Source organism: Musca autumnalis, unplaced genomic scaffold (genome assembly GCF_047663935.1).
Source record: "Musca autumnalis isolate F117 unplaced genomic scaffold, ASM4766393v1 scaffold_1, whole genome shotgun sequence".
Taxonomy (NCBI): domain Eukaryota; kingdom Metazoa; phylum Arthropoda; class Insecta; order Diptera; family Muscidae; genus Musca; species Musca autumnalis.
This window is the reverse complement of record NW_027411644.1, coordinates 324,267,646-324,283,590: the sequence shown is the minus strand read 5'-3', so window position 1 is coordinate 324,283,590 and position 15,945 is coordinate 324,267,646. Positions and strand designations below refer to the sequence as shown.

At 35.4% G+C, this 15,945-nt stretch overlaps 2 protein-coding genes across 2 annotated transcripts; one reads left to right on the top strand and one right to left on the bottom strand.

The window, feature by feature from the left end:
• The first annotated feature begins 9,768 nt into the window (after nt 1–9,768).
• LOC141390105 (methionine aminopeptidase 1) lies at nt 9,769–11,518 on the top strand. Its single transcript, XM_073962673.1, has 3 exons — nt 9,769–10,140; nt 10,206–10,952; nt 11,191–11,518. Exons 1-3 carry the CDS (start codon nt 9,987–9,989, stop codon nt 11,421–11,423), a joined length of 1,134 nt encoding a protein of 377 aa, XP_073818774.1. The 5' UTR covers nt 9,769–9,986; the 3' UTR covers nt 11,424–11,518.
• Polr2L (DNA-directed RNA polymerases I, II, and III subunit Rpb10) lies at nt 11,509–11,981 on the bottom strand. The gene is made up of 2 exons (XM_073962674.1): nt 11,784–11,981; nt 11,509–11,717 (listed from the first exon to the last, which is right to left on the bottom strand). Exons 1-2 carry the CDS (start codon nt 11,876–11,878, stop codon nt 11,609–11,611), a joined length of 204 nt encoding a protein of 67 aa, XP_073818775.1. The 5' UTR covers nt 11,879–11,981; the 3' UTR covers nt 11,509–11,608.
• Nucleotides 11,982–15,945: the final 3,964 nt, after the last annotated feature.

The window sequence follows — 15,945 nt, the reverse complement described above, 5'->3', positions numbered from 1 at the left end:
AATTTGAAAATCTACAAATTTTTACTACGATAACAATTTTCCATATGTTATCAAAAAAATAGTAAAAATTTGTAGATTGTTGCAGTTCTGGAAAAGACCATTTATCAATCAAAATTTTTAATTTTGATGCTTCAATGATCAAATACTTTTTTGTACATTTGTTAGTATTATACACAGGAGTTACAATTTTTTACTATGATACCATTTTTTTCTTAGATTCTTACAGTACTACACGAAATAAAGCAGTAAATTTCTATATTGTCGTATATTTTTAATGACAACTTAATGATCTGTTCCAGTACAGCAAGAATTTACTATTTTTTACTAGTTTTGTCGATATCATAAAGGAAAAGTTGTTATCGTAGTAAAAAATAGTAGCTTCTTGCAGGTTCTGGAACAAATCATAAAATTGCAATAACTTGTTTTGAAAATTTGCTGCACATATGCATCTACCTTGATTATTGTGATATGTTTGAAATCAACAAAAAATAAGTGTAAACAACGGGGATTTCGGACAATATGTATAAACCAACTATAACTGTTGTTTATATTACTGCTAAACCTAAATAACGACGAGACTTACACAAATATTTCACCAACCTACCAAAACTACGCTGTCTGAGCGTCCGTATTACACAAATACGTTGAGTCCAAAATCACGTCTAAAACACAAAATCCGCGACCGAAACTTACTTAATTGTTTTCATTCGTAAAACAAATAATTTTCCTTTGCAATGAATTGTATTTCATGTTTTGTTGGGCTTTTGTTTTTAAAATACAAAACACGGACACATACAAACAATAACGTTTTGTCAAAGTTAAATTTTTTCAACTTAAAAAAAGTATACGCTCGACGTATTTCGGTAGTTCTCATAAGAATACATGTGTTCTACTTGTTTCACCACACACGCCCTGGGTATACGAACGTATATAGGTATGGGCCTTAAACAAAAACATTTTCAAAGTAAAATATTAGTCTGTTCCAGTACAGCAAGAATCTACTAATTTTTACTATTTTTTTCGATAACATAATCGTAGTAAAAAATTGCAGCTTCTTGCAGGTTCTGGAACAGAGCATATATTTCTCCAAATAATTTTTCTTGTGAAGAAAAAACATTCACCAATTGTTCGAAGATGATATCGTTTTCGAACTTTTGACGAAAGTATTCGAGTGTTCGGCACAACTTTTGAAAACGACTATCATAGGCCATTTTGATATGCTAAAATTGCGTTTGCATTTGAGCTTTTTACCGGGTTAACCTTCTTTATGAGGATTTATTTGAGGTTTGCGCTATAGAATTGACATTTGAAACACAGTGGGTTTATTTAATCTGGTTAAGTGCAAACGGGGTATAATGAGGTCATATCTAAATGGCCTATAATATTTACGGTGTCTACACGATAAAATAATTCTTTATTTGCTCATTAGTTAGCATTAGTAGCATAATGTGCTAACATTTTTATACCTTCCACCATAGGATGGGGGTATATTAAGTTTGTCATTCCGTTTGTAACTACTCGAAATAATCATTGTAGACCCCACAGAGTATATATATTCTTGATCAGCGTGCAATTCTACATCGATATAGCCCTGTCCGTCCATCTGTCCGTCTGTGGAAATCACTCTAACGTCCGAACGGATTGACGTAGGTGGATAAAATTTTGGGAAAATCTATTATATGTACGTAGGACTTTTGGTATTGAAAGCGGGCTATGTAGGTCCACGCTTTCGTATAACCCCCATACAAAAAGACGCGTGAGGCGTCGTCGTTTTAAGGAATTTTTAAGATATTTGTCCCATTTTACCACCGAATTGGTTGTAATTTGGTATTTTGTGTCTCCAGAGGCCAAAAAACATTCCTACCAAAGTTGGTTTATATAGGTCCACGTTTTGGTATAGCCCCCATATAACGCCCCATATAAAGTACGCATTATTTTAATATATTTTGAATATATTAGTCACATTTGACAACAGAATCGGTTGTAACTTTGTATTTTGTGTTGCCAGAGGCTAAGAAACATTTCTACCATAAAATGTTTTTATAGGTCCACGTTTTGAAATAGCCCCCATAGGACGATATCTCCCGATTTTCGGTATTTTGAAGGTTTTGGCCTCATTATCACACCGAGATGGCTAAAATTTGGTATTTAGTCTTCGTTGGGGGTATAAAACTTTCCCCCAGAAATTTGTAGGTATATGTCCACGCCATCATATAGCCCCCACAGAACAGTACCTTTCGATTTTCGGTATTTTGAAGGTTGTGGTCACATTAATCCACCGAAATGGCTGGAGGGTATAAAAAAATGTGGTGGAGGGTATAAAAAGTTCGGCCCGACCGAACTTAACGCTTTTCCTACTTGTCAATATTAATGTTGTTTTAGGACGAATTCAACTTACAACAATTTCTTTTGGCGTTTCAAATTCGATCAGTAGTGCGATTCTGTAACTCCTTAACGACAGAATTAACGGCGAATGTCGGTAGTTAACGATAATTTTCGGTAAGTGTTATTCTGTAACCAATTTTAACGATTTTTGTCGGTAAATTTTGTCGTTAATTACCGAAAATTATTGTTAAGTTAACAACCAAAAAAAAGTAGTCGTTAAGTCTTAACGACAGTACATGATTGCAACAAAATGATTTGTGGTTGCTGGCCAGTTTGACAGTTCTCGATATTTTCAAAAAATTGACAGTCAAAACTGATCGTGTGTACCCCGCTTAAGAGAATAGCACTACAGATGAGCTGATGCATCTACCTTGGTAATTATGCTGTGAACAAAAATCAGCTGACTGCCATTTAAATCCTCCAAAGGGATATCTAAATGCAATGAGATTTGTACTGGATTTATTAAATCCAGTTGAGGATTTATGGCTAGTCTAAATGAGCTATCACTGTCGTATGTTTGGGAAATCGTCGGTATCATGCCTAAGTGTTCCATGCGTCATTTGCCTGATTCGAGAAAAACTCAAGTTAATGTTTAAGGCCATACAGGATAAAAATGGTGCAATAATCCAAAACTTTGAGAGCTCAGTTCTACTTAACTAAACACATAGAATATATGAGTAGTTTATTTTAGTCAGATATCTGTTATAGTCTAGAAGTTATGGCAATTTTTTTATAATTGCAAAAAGTTGCTGAATTGTTACATGGAATCTTTTTTTCATGTTTTTGGCAGTTTGTGTCACATGGAACACGTTTTGTCACATTTCAACCAAAACACTTTTTATCAATCGTGTTCCACCCTCCCTTATATGAAGTGCTACTGTGGAGTTGAAAAGTCAGGACTTTAAATGAAACATTTATTTTTCTCATATAAATACATTATTATAGGTTTCCTTAACATTTATTTAAGGAATTTCCTCCACTTATCACTATTTTTTGTGTTAAAATTTCGATCGGACAAAACGGATTGATATTTTGCATTTCTAAGGTAACATAAAACATTTAAACGCGGTTTTCTTATAATACAATTTTTGTAGTCGGTTAGCTTCAAGTCGAATGGACGTTTTTGGGTATATTTTTGTGTACTTACATCAAAATTTTTTTTTTTCTTCTTCTTCTTTATTTGCCAATTCGGGTTTCGAATTATAGGCGACCAAAACAATATTACAATCTGCCAGCAATAGTTTTCCGTAGTATATTTGGTAGCAATTTGTATTTGCGGTTTCTCATAATGTGTCCTAGATATGCTGTCTTCCATATCTTTATCAAATCGATCAACTCCCTCTCGCAGTGCATTTTTCTCAGGATTTCGGCATTAGGTATGAAATCAGTCCATGATATATATCCAGATTTCGAATGCCTCTAATCTTTTTATGTCTGCTGATTTTAAAGTCCATGTTTCTACAGCATATAGCAAAACTGACCAAACATATGATTTTATAAATCGTCGCTTTGTTGTAAGATGTAAGATGACTTGACAACATTTTTTTGTTTAAACGATTGATAAATTTTCGTTTTCATATAACAATACAATATTCAAAAATGTTTGGATTTAGAAACCATTATTCTTCATCTTTTAAACCAAGTACTTTAAAACAATTTGTTCCATACGCCACACTTTTCCGTAACTTGGCAAAAATGGGCAATTTTATGTTCCAAACGCCATCATTTTTGGTGCGTTACAATTCGTTTTTGCCTCTTTTTGTTCCATACGCCAAACGACATGGATATGGAACTAAAAAGTTCAAAGTTGTTTTGTTCCATACGCCAGGCTTTATGGATATGGAACAAAACGACTAGATTTTTTGGGTCACAAAGCGGATATGGAACATAATGGCATCTGAATATCTCAGAAACTATAAGAGATAGAGAAAAACCGACCAAAAAATCCGAAAGAGCATGGTTCAAAACCTAGTAAGGTACCTTTATCTCAAAATGTCAAAAATGACGTATGGAACACTTAAGCATGACACCGACGATATGACACGAAATAAAAACATTCCATATCTACCCACGGAGGCAATGTGGAGACGTAATTTTATTATATTTTTGTTGGGGTGGACGCAAAGAATACATGGCGTAATGCAAAAAATATTCCATATATTCCCAGCAAAAAAAAATGGAAGTGGTGCAAGTTGGAGTGAGGATTTCATTACATGCATGGATGCGCTTCCAGTGGACTAATGAAAAAGGCAATCCTTTTCCTCACATTTGGATTACATCCAACAAGCACTTTTATGTATAAACGATAAAAAATTCAATTTTCATTCAACAAATGAAATTAAAGTAATACGGCGTTTATATTGTTACGGAATTAGATTTGACTAATCTCCGTGTAGACGTTGTTTTATTTCCCAGTACGATTTGTACCAAATAAAACAGGGTTCGTTTTAGATTACGTTTCTACAATGCTTTATTTACTTTATTACACTTATTCGTAACCGACTTTAATTACTAAGCACGCAGCTTGTCTCTAGTTAGCACGCAGCTATTCTTTTATCGATCTGTTCAGTTCAACGCTCAAAACACAACTACCCAATGTTGCCATTCGTAACTCTATTTATACCCAAAATCTCCTTGGTCTAGAAATATCCAGAACATATGGCAACCTCTCGAATCTGTGCAGCGAACACACAGACACACATTCGCACTAAGCGAACAACCATACTCACATACATACAAGTAGACAAGCACAGTAATGACGTAATTACAACAACAAACAAGTGCAAAGAAATAGAGAGGTGACAAACTAAACAATAATTACATGACTATGGCAAAGCAAAACAAAAACACATTAATGAAAGGTAAAGAACTAGAATGATGAAGAGATTTCTACATGGTAGTTGTTGTTGCTTAAATAAAGTAACTGCGTAATAAAAACTTTACGTTACAATTCAAATTTTTAAATTAACGGAAATTAAACTAAACTAACTTAAACCTATCAGTTACATTCGTAACAATATTATAGTTTTTTGCAGGGTTAACCTTCTTTATGAGGATTTGTTTGAAGTATATACAATGGAAATGACATTTGAAACCCAGACCCACTGGGTTAACCTTGTTATATATAAACGGCCTATAAGAATAAAATTAAAATGTCTTATTAATGGCCTGTTCCCGTACTTTACAAAGTGGTAAAAGTCGTAAACGATTTTCATACAAATTTTGTGTACGGGAACGCAAAACTCGTAAAAGTGGTAAAAATTGTAAAAATGGAGTGCTTCCTAGCTGCGTGCTGCGGAAGCAAAATGGAGTGCTTCCTAACTGCGTGCTGCGGAAGCAAAATGGAGTGCTTCCTTTCTGCGCGCTCCCTTGTAAAATTCACTGAGGAATTCATAGAAAAAGAAGCACTTCGTGACACTTGCACCAGTGATTTAACTGCTTCCGTGGATGCAAACTTTTTGCTGGGTTAGTGAATATTTAACGATGGAAAATAAGGAATAAGGAATAGAACGAGACAAAGATGTCAATAGCTTTGTTCCTTTACTTTTTTAATGGTAAGCGTGGTAAAAGAGAAGAGTGTCAAAATTGTTCAAAATTGCTCTCTCATGAACATTTTTACCAGAAAAGTAAAGAAACGGAAAATTGGTAGATCCGACAGCAATGTCAGAAAAAAACATAAAAAATCAATTTTCGTCTTTTATTTCACAGTTTTTAATTTAGTCTTGTCAGTGTTCGACTTTTTCTTCGGTTTTTCGTCCATTTTGTGAAATAATCGTCAAACAAAAGTCGAAAAATCAGTTCTGTCATTTTCTACCTGGAGAAATTTTGCTGGTAGCCTGTGGTAGAAGAGAAAGCCATTTTCGCTCTCTCCCCCCTTTCACTCTCTTAAAAATTGCTTCCAGTTTTGCCACTTTTCGGGGTTAAGGAACTCTTTGCCGGTTAAAAATGGTTAAAATGGTAACCTCAGGTAGGTAAAGGAACACAGCTAATATTATAAGATAGGAAAAGTCAATTGTGAAAAATTTACTGTAGAGGGAGTTAACCTCTGTTGCTATGATATCATAGCAACATTCTGTTAAACGAAAACTGTTACTCATTGGAATATTGACAAGAAATACATTAAAACTCAAATTTTACGCCGTTGAATTTTGTTTTTTATTAAATAAAAAATAAGAAATAGTGAAGAAATAAATGTCAGCCACAAATCACGACGTTAATGTTTTCTGCCGCGAGAAATGGGAATCAAAAACGATTGGCATTGCTGTTCAATTCCAGTGAGTTGTGTAGCCATCTGTAACCAAAATGTGGAACTATTAGCATACAGTCAGGGACAAAAGTTTACATACACCCCATAAATCTCGGGTTTTAGGATAAGTAATGATTTTTATGAAATTCCAAGTATGCAGTTTTATTTCTTCTCACTAATAAACAATATTTGAAACAACAAAAGTATAGTGCATAATACAAATAACGGTAAATTTTACAAAAACCAAAAAATGATGGGGACAAAAGTTTACATACACCCCAAGGAAATATGTGTATTACCGTAGAATTTATGGAATTAGCAGCAAAATTTATACAATTTATTGTTTCAGCGAACGTCTTTGGGTGTCCAAGATATATTTTAGAGAAACAAAAATAATTTTTGGGAGTTATATGCCGTTATTTAAGGTCAGAATTCTTGTATTCCTCATCAAAGCTGACCCTTGCTTAATTCTTTGCGTTTTAAGATATTGTACTTTACAAAAAGCAAAAATTAGTGTCAGATGGTAAATCTTGAGAACCTAGAAAGCTTTGAAGTTGTTCCTGTTCTTATATACCTTCCTGGACGTCGATAATGCACGTTTTTCCTCAGATTTCGCTGGATGTTAATAGATTCCTCAGAATTCTTTGCCCAAATTACATACAGAAGGCCTTGAATTGCCTTGTAATATGGTCTGATACAATCCTTGGACATCAGTTGACCCAGAAATGTGAAATATTCTGTTACAAACCTTTTCCCAAAGCTTCCATAGCATCAAAATATAAACACTACCAAAAAAGCATGAAATTTGTACCGTGAACAATGTCGTTTTTGTATTATGATCATTGCCGTCACTATAGGGGCGAAAAGTTTCGGATAATTGTACATTTCTGAGTCAATTGATATCCAAGGATTGTATCCGACCATATTACAAGGCACTTCAAGGCCTTCTGGATGTAATTTGCTCAAAGAATTCTTCGGAATCTATTAACTTCGAGCGAAATCTGAGGAAAAACGAGCCTTATCGACGTCCAGGAAGGTATATTATGCACAAGAACAGCTTCAAAGCTTTTTAGGGTCTCAAGACTTGCCATCTGACAAAAATTTTGTGCTTTTTATAAAGTACAATACCTTAAAACGCAAAGAATTAAGCAAGGGTCAGCTTTGATGAGGAATACAAGAATTCTGACCTTAAATAACGGCATATAACTCCCAAAAATAATTTTTGTTTCTCTAAAATATATCTTGGACACCCAAAGACGTTCGCTGAAACAATAAATTGTATAAATTTTGCTGCTAATTCCATAAATTCTACGGTAATACACATATTTCCTTGGGGTGTATGTAAACTTTTGTCCCCATCATTTTTTGGTTTTTGTAAAATTTACTGTTATTTGTATTATGCACTATACTTTTGTTGTTTCAAATATTGTTTATTAGTGAGAAGAAATAAAACTGCATTCTTGGAATTTCATAAAAATCATTACATATCCTAAAACCCGAGATTTATGGGGTGTATGTAAACTTTTGTCCCTGACTGTATGTTTTTGGAAAATACATTTGTTCGGGTCTTTACTGCTATACGTCTTTGAACGAGACAAAGACGTATAGCAATTGGCCTGTTCCTTTACTTCTGAAAATGGTAAAACCGGCAAAAGTCATTGTAGAACAAATATAAGGTAAAGTTAATACTACAACAAATACAACTCGAACAACAACCACAAAGGAATTTGTTTTTGTTTGTAACGTTACTGCCAGTTGTATTTGTAAACAAAACAAGGAAATGTCTATAAATTATTGGAATTTAAAAAACTAATAATTTTTCACATTTGGTTGAATATTTTGGAAAACATGAATGAAAATTCGTTACATTTTCAATTTTTATGTTTCCACATCATTCCACTAAATGCATAAATTCTCGCAGAAAGTAGAATTCTTGCAGAAATTCATAGAAAAAGGAGAAGCTGTTTCAATGTTTTGTTTTAGAAATCAAAGAAGCACATGTTTATTAGGGCTTTATTTTTTAAATTTTAACAAAATACCTCACATATTAACAAACGTTGTATCGCCTCTACAAGCGGTGATTTACTGCGCGGCTTATCGTTCGACCTTGGAGGAGGTTACATATCATTGATATGAAGAAGTCTTTCTGGGAAATGGTTTTTTCCGAATGATACATATATTTTTTTCTCAAAAAATATATGTCCCTAATGTACATCGAAATAGAAATAAATGTATAAAATGTCATATGAAATTTGACACTAACGTTCCAACCCAGTTCAGTAAGCTGTGTATTGCAGCTACCTTTTCTTATTCTACCATGGGCAAAAGTAGTAAAAGTTGAAAACTGCTCCCATATGAATTGTATTGTGTCTGAAGTAAAGGAACGCTTTTCGAGTAAAAAGTTGTAACACTTGAAGATTCTTGAACGTAAAGGAACAGGGCTAATAAAGACGCGAACAAATGCATTTTCCAAAAACATATGCTAATAGTTCCACATTTTGGTTACAGATGGCTACACAACTCACTGGAATTGATAACAGCAATGCCAATCGTTTTTGATTCCCATTTCTCGCGACAGATAACATTAACGTCGTATTTTGTGGCTGAAATTTATTTCTTCACTATTTCTTATATTTTATTTAATAAAAAACAAAAGTCAACGCCGTAAATTTGAGTTTTAAGCTAGAAACACATACAACGTTTGGGTAAAGTTTTGTGTCGATTTGGCCGTTTTTACACTGTTGGGCATGATGCCGAAAAATTCTAATTCATTTGAAATATATGCCGACAAACAGATAAACGCTGGACTTTGGCATCGTCGTCGCCCTGTTGTTGTTGTTTTTTCTCGATGCCCAACGCAAAACTTTAATCAAACGTTGTATCTGTTTACAGCTTAGGCCGTCATCAGACCATCTGCTTTTTCACATGTATGACATCAGCTGTTCTGTATATTAGTATACCCAAAGTAAGAACATACATGTGAAAAAGCAGATGGTCTGATGGCCGCCTTAACAGTTTTCGTTTAACAGAATGTTGCTATGATATCATAGCAACAGAGGTTAACTCCCTCTACAGTTAATTTTTCACAATTGACTTTTCCTATCTTATAATACAATTGACATCTTTGAACGAGATGTATAAAGGGAACTATATAAACGAACGAGTTGGATATCGTTCCGATCGTTCCAGTGTTGGAATAGTTCCATTGAACTGGTTCGTTCCGATACTAATTGCGAATGCATAGGAACTATTTTTAGAAATTAGATTTTTTCAATCTATTTTCTCGTAGTGTTAATCTTAAGTGCACTTTTCATTCGACCCACAAACCGAGAGATAACTACCATAATCTCTCGAAATGGTGCACCAATGTGAAACTCCAAATTGTGGCAAAGAGGCAACACTACAGTGTCCAACGTGCTTGAAGATCGGCATAAATGGTTCTTATTTCTGCTCTCAACCATGCTTTAAGGGTTATTGGAAGGAGCATAAAGTGATTCATGCTTTGGCCGGTAAGTTCTCCTTGATCTAATAAAAAATTTTTCTAGTTTCATAATTACCATTATGGACATTTTAGAAGGCGCCAATAAACCCAAAGCAAATGAAGACGATGGTGGTTATAATCCTTGGCCTCATTTTCGATTTACCGGAAAATTACGTCCGGCTGAGAAAACTCCAAAAAGAGCTGTGCCCGAAAGTATAGAACGCCCAGATTATGCCGATCATCCTCAGGGTAGAGCTGCTTCCGAGGAGGCTATGCGCGGCAATACTTCCATTAAAGTTTTGGATGACGACGAAATTGAAGCTATGCGTTTGGTTGGTCGTTTGGCTCGCGAATGTTTAGATGCTGCAGCTCAAGCCGTGGATGTTGGTGTAACCACAGATGAGTTGGATCGTTTGGTGCATGAGGCTGCCATTGAGCGAGATTGTTATCCGTCTCCTTTGAACTATTACAATTTCCCCAAGTCATGTTGTACCTCTGTGAATGAAGTAATTTGTCACGGCATACCTGATTTAAGACCCCTGAAGGATGGAGATATTTGCAATATTGATGTAACCGTCTATCACCGTGGATTCCATGGTGATTTGAATGAGACTTTCTTTGTTGGTAATGTTTCGGAGAAACACAAGAAATTGGTGCGTGTAACATATGAAGCACTGAGCAAAGCCATTGAATTGGTCAGACCTGGTGTGAAGTATCGTGAAATTGGAAATGTTATACAAAAATATGTGGCTCCTCATGGGTTCAGCGTTGTTAAAAGCTATTGCGGTCATGGTATTCACAGACTATTTCATACTGCACCAAATGTGCCTCATTATGCTAGTAAGTACCGTCTCTACATAATATTCCTTCACATGGGCAAGATTAACTGCTTCGCTAGAAGTAGTCCATTTGTATTTGAGGAGAATATTATTTTAGAAAAATTTTGGTTCTCTTTCGAGCCGAATTTATCATTGAATAGTTGATACTTTAGCTTTGCATTATATATTTGTTTCATCTATTTAATTAGGTGTATACATATAACTTATAACAAGCTAACGTTTAATTGTTATTCTTTCAGAAAATTCCGCTGTTGGTGTTATGAAAGCCGGTCATACCTTTACAATAGAACCCATGATTTCGGAGGGTGTTGCCAAAGCTGAACAATGGCCAGATGATTGGACTGCTGTCACTGGTGATGGCTTGTATTCAGCCCAATTTGAGCAAACTCTTCTGGTAACCGACAACGGTTGCGAAATCCTGACAAGACGTCGTGAGAAAAACGGCCAACCTTGGTTTATGGACAAAATGTAATAGACCACCCGTTAAGATACAATAGTTTTTGTACATTTTTACACACATCGATTGTTTTGTAATTAATAAAGAAAAAACTATGCCGTTTTATTTTACTCGAAAAGTGTTTATTTCTTTGAATTTTACTTGCTAACCTTAAATTACATTAAATCTATGAAATTGAAATGAATGTTTCTATGGTCCAGTTATTTCTCGAGAGGAGCATAATTCAAAAGTTTTTCAATTAAATCGACATGACCCAACAACATGCGGCGGCAGCAATAACGTTTGAGACCCAAGGCATCCAGAGCATCACTAAAGGTTTAGGGGGGAGTCAGTTAATAATTTTCTAGAAATCATTGCATATTGAGCTTTACTTACCCTTCCGTATATTCAGCTTGCAGTAGTCCCAAATACGATTCCCACTTGTTGCCAATGACTTTGCCACAGGTGAAACAGCGAATGGGAATAATCATTTTGATTTTTTTAGCAAAATAAAATTTACAAAATTCAACAAACGTGCAATGTGGTGCGCTGCTAGTAAATACAAAACAAACCAAACACGAAGAAGAAATGTCAAAACAAGATGGATCTATAGATCGGAAATGACGGTGCTAGATGGATCTATAGATCGAAAAATATGTGTGTTCGCCTATTTTTTCTATGCAAATAAACCGCTGTACTATGTAGTGTACAGACGGCCATGTGAACAAATTTAAAGGCAGAAAAGAGGTTTAAATAAAAACTGTAAAAAACATTAGTTTATTTTTATTTTGGCTATGTTTTATTGCGAAAGGCTCCTGTTGTGCAAGGAATAAACTAACATATCGCAGTAAGTAAAAAGCGTTGCAAACAAACTGTTTTTCAAGGAACTAAGGAACTTTGTTCAATTAAATTAGTTATGTATACCCGCCGAAACTGTTCTCCTTAAAAGTTGAAGTCTTGAAGAATAGATCTTCCACGAATGAAGGTGTATCATATTTCAAAAGCAATTATTTTGTGGGAAATATGAGAGATTCGATTTTCGTCATTCGGGCACGTTAATGAAGGAAGTCCAAACGATGTGTAGCTAAGTCATGACTTTACTCTTTATCCTTGCCCTTTGAAATGGGGGAACAAATTTCCTTTACCGACCCTTCGCAGAAAAAATCCAAAAATTTTGTTTTAAATCACAAGTATTCTTAAGTAGCCGGCCTTCGGCCGGGTATTTAAGGCTTTCTCCTCTGGACAGGAGCGAATTTCGGCTACGCGAACAAACTTTTTTTAAATCGTAAATTTTTTCCCAAGTAAACAAGGGAATTTTCGGAACTTCGGAGGCCTATATCTCGGTAAGTATACATTTCCCCAACAAAAGAAATACATTGTTGGAATCGGCATGAAAAGCACTATCTGTGGTAATTTTTTCATAATTTTCTGCGGTGGGTCGGTAAAGGAAAGATATGCCGAAATGGGAAAGCGCTGTACTACCGTTGAGTAAGAGTTTCTGAAATCCAGGACATTTTTCGGAAATAGTTTGATTGTAGAAAAATGTGAAGGGAAATCTGAATAAAGGTTGCTATACACGCTTTAATTTAATCTTGCAAAGTTTTGGGACTTGGAAGAATTCGGATTAAGTAAAGGGACTAACATTATGGTTATGGAAAAAATATAGAATGATCGACCATAGGCTGTTAAAGTACTCCATTCAGGGTTGGAATTTTTAATTCTGCAAACCACCGTTAATATCAAACGCATTCAGTTTTGCGATTGTAGCCGTTCGCAATCATGGCTCTTGTCCTCTACAGAGACGCCGCAGTTGTTCCTTTATTTGTCGACTGACTCCTATGGACAGGTGTAAATCTCGGGAACGGGAACAAGATCGAGGATCGGAACAAAAGTGGAGCTTTCCTGTTGCATCAGTCGGTTCAATACAAATCTATCTCGTTTGAGCTGGATCTAATGGCCTTTACATGGAATGTATAGGATGTAGCTGTTGGTAGTTGTAGTGGCTCAACGTATACACCCCGTCAATTAATAATAAATAACACTGTGCAACACTGGAAATGCAAACAACTTCTAATGGGCATTTTCTGAAAGTACATATTGAGACTACAAAAACCTTAATTGGGTTTTGTGTTCTTAGATCGGGTTTAGATTTTATGGTCTCATCTAAACAGACCTAAAATTAGCCTTTTTTCCAGTGATCGGGCCTTTATCTCCGAAACTAAAAAGAATTTTGCTTTGCAGTCTCCAGCAATATTGTAGCCCTAAAGTAGTAGAACTTATGTGTCAAACAGATGAACTAGAAAAAGCTACATCTAGCGCATCAAACTCGTTAAAATATAGAAACGTTTACATAATTTCTGAAATTTTGGTCAGTAACAACTAAACTGTTGGGAGTTGAAACAAGAAACCATTCTAAAAATTTTCCAAATAATGTGACCATCAATCCTTTAGAACATTCTAAAACTCTAAAATTGTTAGTTCACGTTGTTTAAGGGGTATTTCATAACATACCTTTTACAAAACTTATTTCAAACAATGTTCACACAGGCTGTTTATTCTGATGTTGGGGATTTCAATGAATTATTGAAATATTTTCCAAATTTTTGTTGAAAAATTTGCTATAAACAAGGCGATAGAGGCATTTTACAACAATATAATGTTCTGAAGTTTTGTTTTGGGAGATACGCTGCGAAATATACACAAATTATAGAATTTTTGATATATTATAAAATTTGAGGCAATAAATGCAGTTTTTCGAGTTCACTATTTCTCCAAATATTTTCTTCTTGCCCCTATCTACAAGTTTGCTGCAGGTGTCAAAACAAGATTCGTATTGGCATCAGAGATACAGCCCCAATTTCTTTTAAAAATTCGATCTTTAACCATGTTTAGATGAGGCCATAAAACCCGAACCCGATCTAAGAAAACAAAACCCAAATATGGTTTTTGCCTATTGGTCCTCTACTTTCATAAAATTCTGGACAGAAGTTGTTTGCACGCGATTGGCTCAAAAATGTTGCACAGTGTAATAGTTGTACTTCAGGTTATAGGTCTTAACCGACTGGTCTTAGGCGACTTTAATGATACCATTGGGACCAGGTAATGATTGAATGATAGTGCCACAGTTTATCTTGCGAACTGTGGCACTCTCTTTTAATCATTACTTGGACCCAACATTACCATACCCAGCAAAATGTTCGATGCCAAAGATGCTATTCAAGAATGGGTGCAAGTGAAATGGAATGTCATTTTTTCAGCATCTTCACTCATTCTTTTTACAAGAGCGTGACCCCCTAAAGATGCAATTCATTTTCAGATCCTAAGCATGTCATCTTTACTAACTCGATGGAATGGCATCTTCAACAATTCTTTGGAATGGCATCTATACCAATCCTTTGGCATGCCATCTTAACCAATTCCCAAGAATAACATTTTCACTAATCTTTGGCATGTCATTTTCACCAACCCTTTGGCATGTAATTTTCACGTCTTGTTCGGAAAATGGAAAATGCTGTATTGAAAAATGATTTTATTTTTTTTTTATTTTATTAATTCAAAGGAGTTAATGAAATAACTATAATTTATTTATCATCATAAAGTTTACATATATAATTGCAGTTTTCTCTCGTTGTTGTAACAGTAGTTATTATGTTTGTATTCTCATTTTTCTGCTTAATCTGACTTTGGGGGTATCAGTCGTAAGAATGTGGATATTTCGCTATTTATATGGTTTGTAACCACAAAGCTGCAAACTTAAGTTTCTTAGCAGGATTGGTAGGGCAATTGAAAAGGAGCAGTGTGTCGTGGGGGCCTGTGCTGTATGCTGGGCAGATGTTTTCCACGGTGTCATCAGTACTTGCCCTATAGGAATTTTGACGGCTGCACCATCCCGAGCGTATTGACCCAAAACTACTCTGGTTTGTCCTGACAGCTGGCGCTTCTCAGCTGCGATAGATGATGGATGTTCTCCAAGGACCGCATTCACACGATAACTGTTTACCGCATCTGCGACTGCACTCGTGTGAATGATACTTAAATCTGGTTGAAAGGCTTGTTGATCTAGAGGTTCTCTCTGGTAACGTTAGACTTCTCTTTCTAGATTATGAAGACCCCCTGGCTGCCTGGGCCTGTGGTCTGAATTCTGCTATCATCGACCCTGACAGTCAACTCTATTGTTCCCAACTCGGCCGCCCAGGTAGTGAACAGAGAAGCCGTAGATTTATGGTATTTGCATATTCCTCGCGTGGAAAAAATGGTAAGATCAGACAAAAAGGAGCTCAGTCTTTCACAAATGTCGTCAGGGAAGGCACCTGACGCCAAGATAGTACAATCATCAGCATACGTTACGTTCTCAATGCCGTCTGCAGCGTTTGGAATTCAGAAGAGGTTTTCTTCATTCTACGGGTCTTGGACTTCTTGATCCTAAATTCTACGTACTACTGTCATCCACACTTAAAATTTATATCCAACGTTTCAAACTTGGACAGTGCGTAGTCTGCTCGATGACATTAAACAACGAGGGTGCTTGACAATATCAAAGGGCTTTGCTAAATCAAGT

Coding starts and splice junctions, on each gene's coding strand:
- Polr2L (XM_073962674.1), bottom strand. CDS start 11,878: ATGATTATTCCCATTCGCTGTTTCACCTGTGGCAAAGTCATTGGCAAC. Junction 11,718..11,783: donor CAAGCTGAATATACGGAAGG/GTAAGTAAAGCT, acceptor CTAAACCTTTAG/TGATGCTCTGGATGCCTTGG.
- LOC141390105 (XM_073962673.1), top strand. CDS start 9,987: ATGGTGCACCAATGTGAAACTCCAAATTGTGGCAAAGAGGCAACACTA. Junction 10,141..10,205: donor AGTGATTCATGCTTTGGCCG/GTAAGTTCTCCT, acceptor TGGACATTTTAG/AAGGCGCCAATAAACCCAAA. Junction 10,953..11,190: donor AAATGTGCCTCATTATGCTA/GTAAGTACCGTC, acceptor TTATTCTTTCAG/AAAATTCCGCTGTTGGTGTT.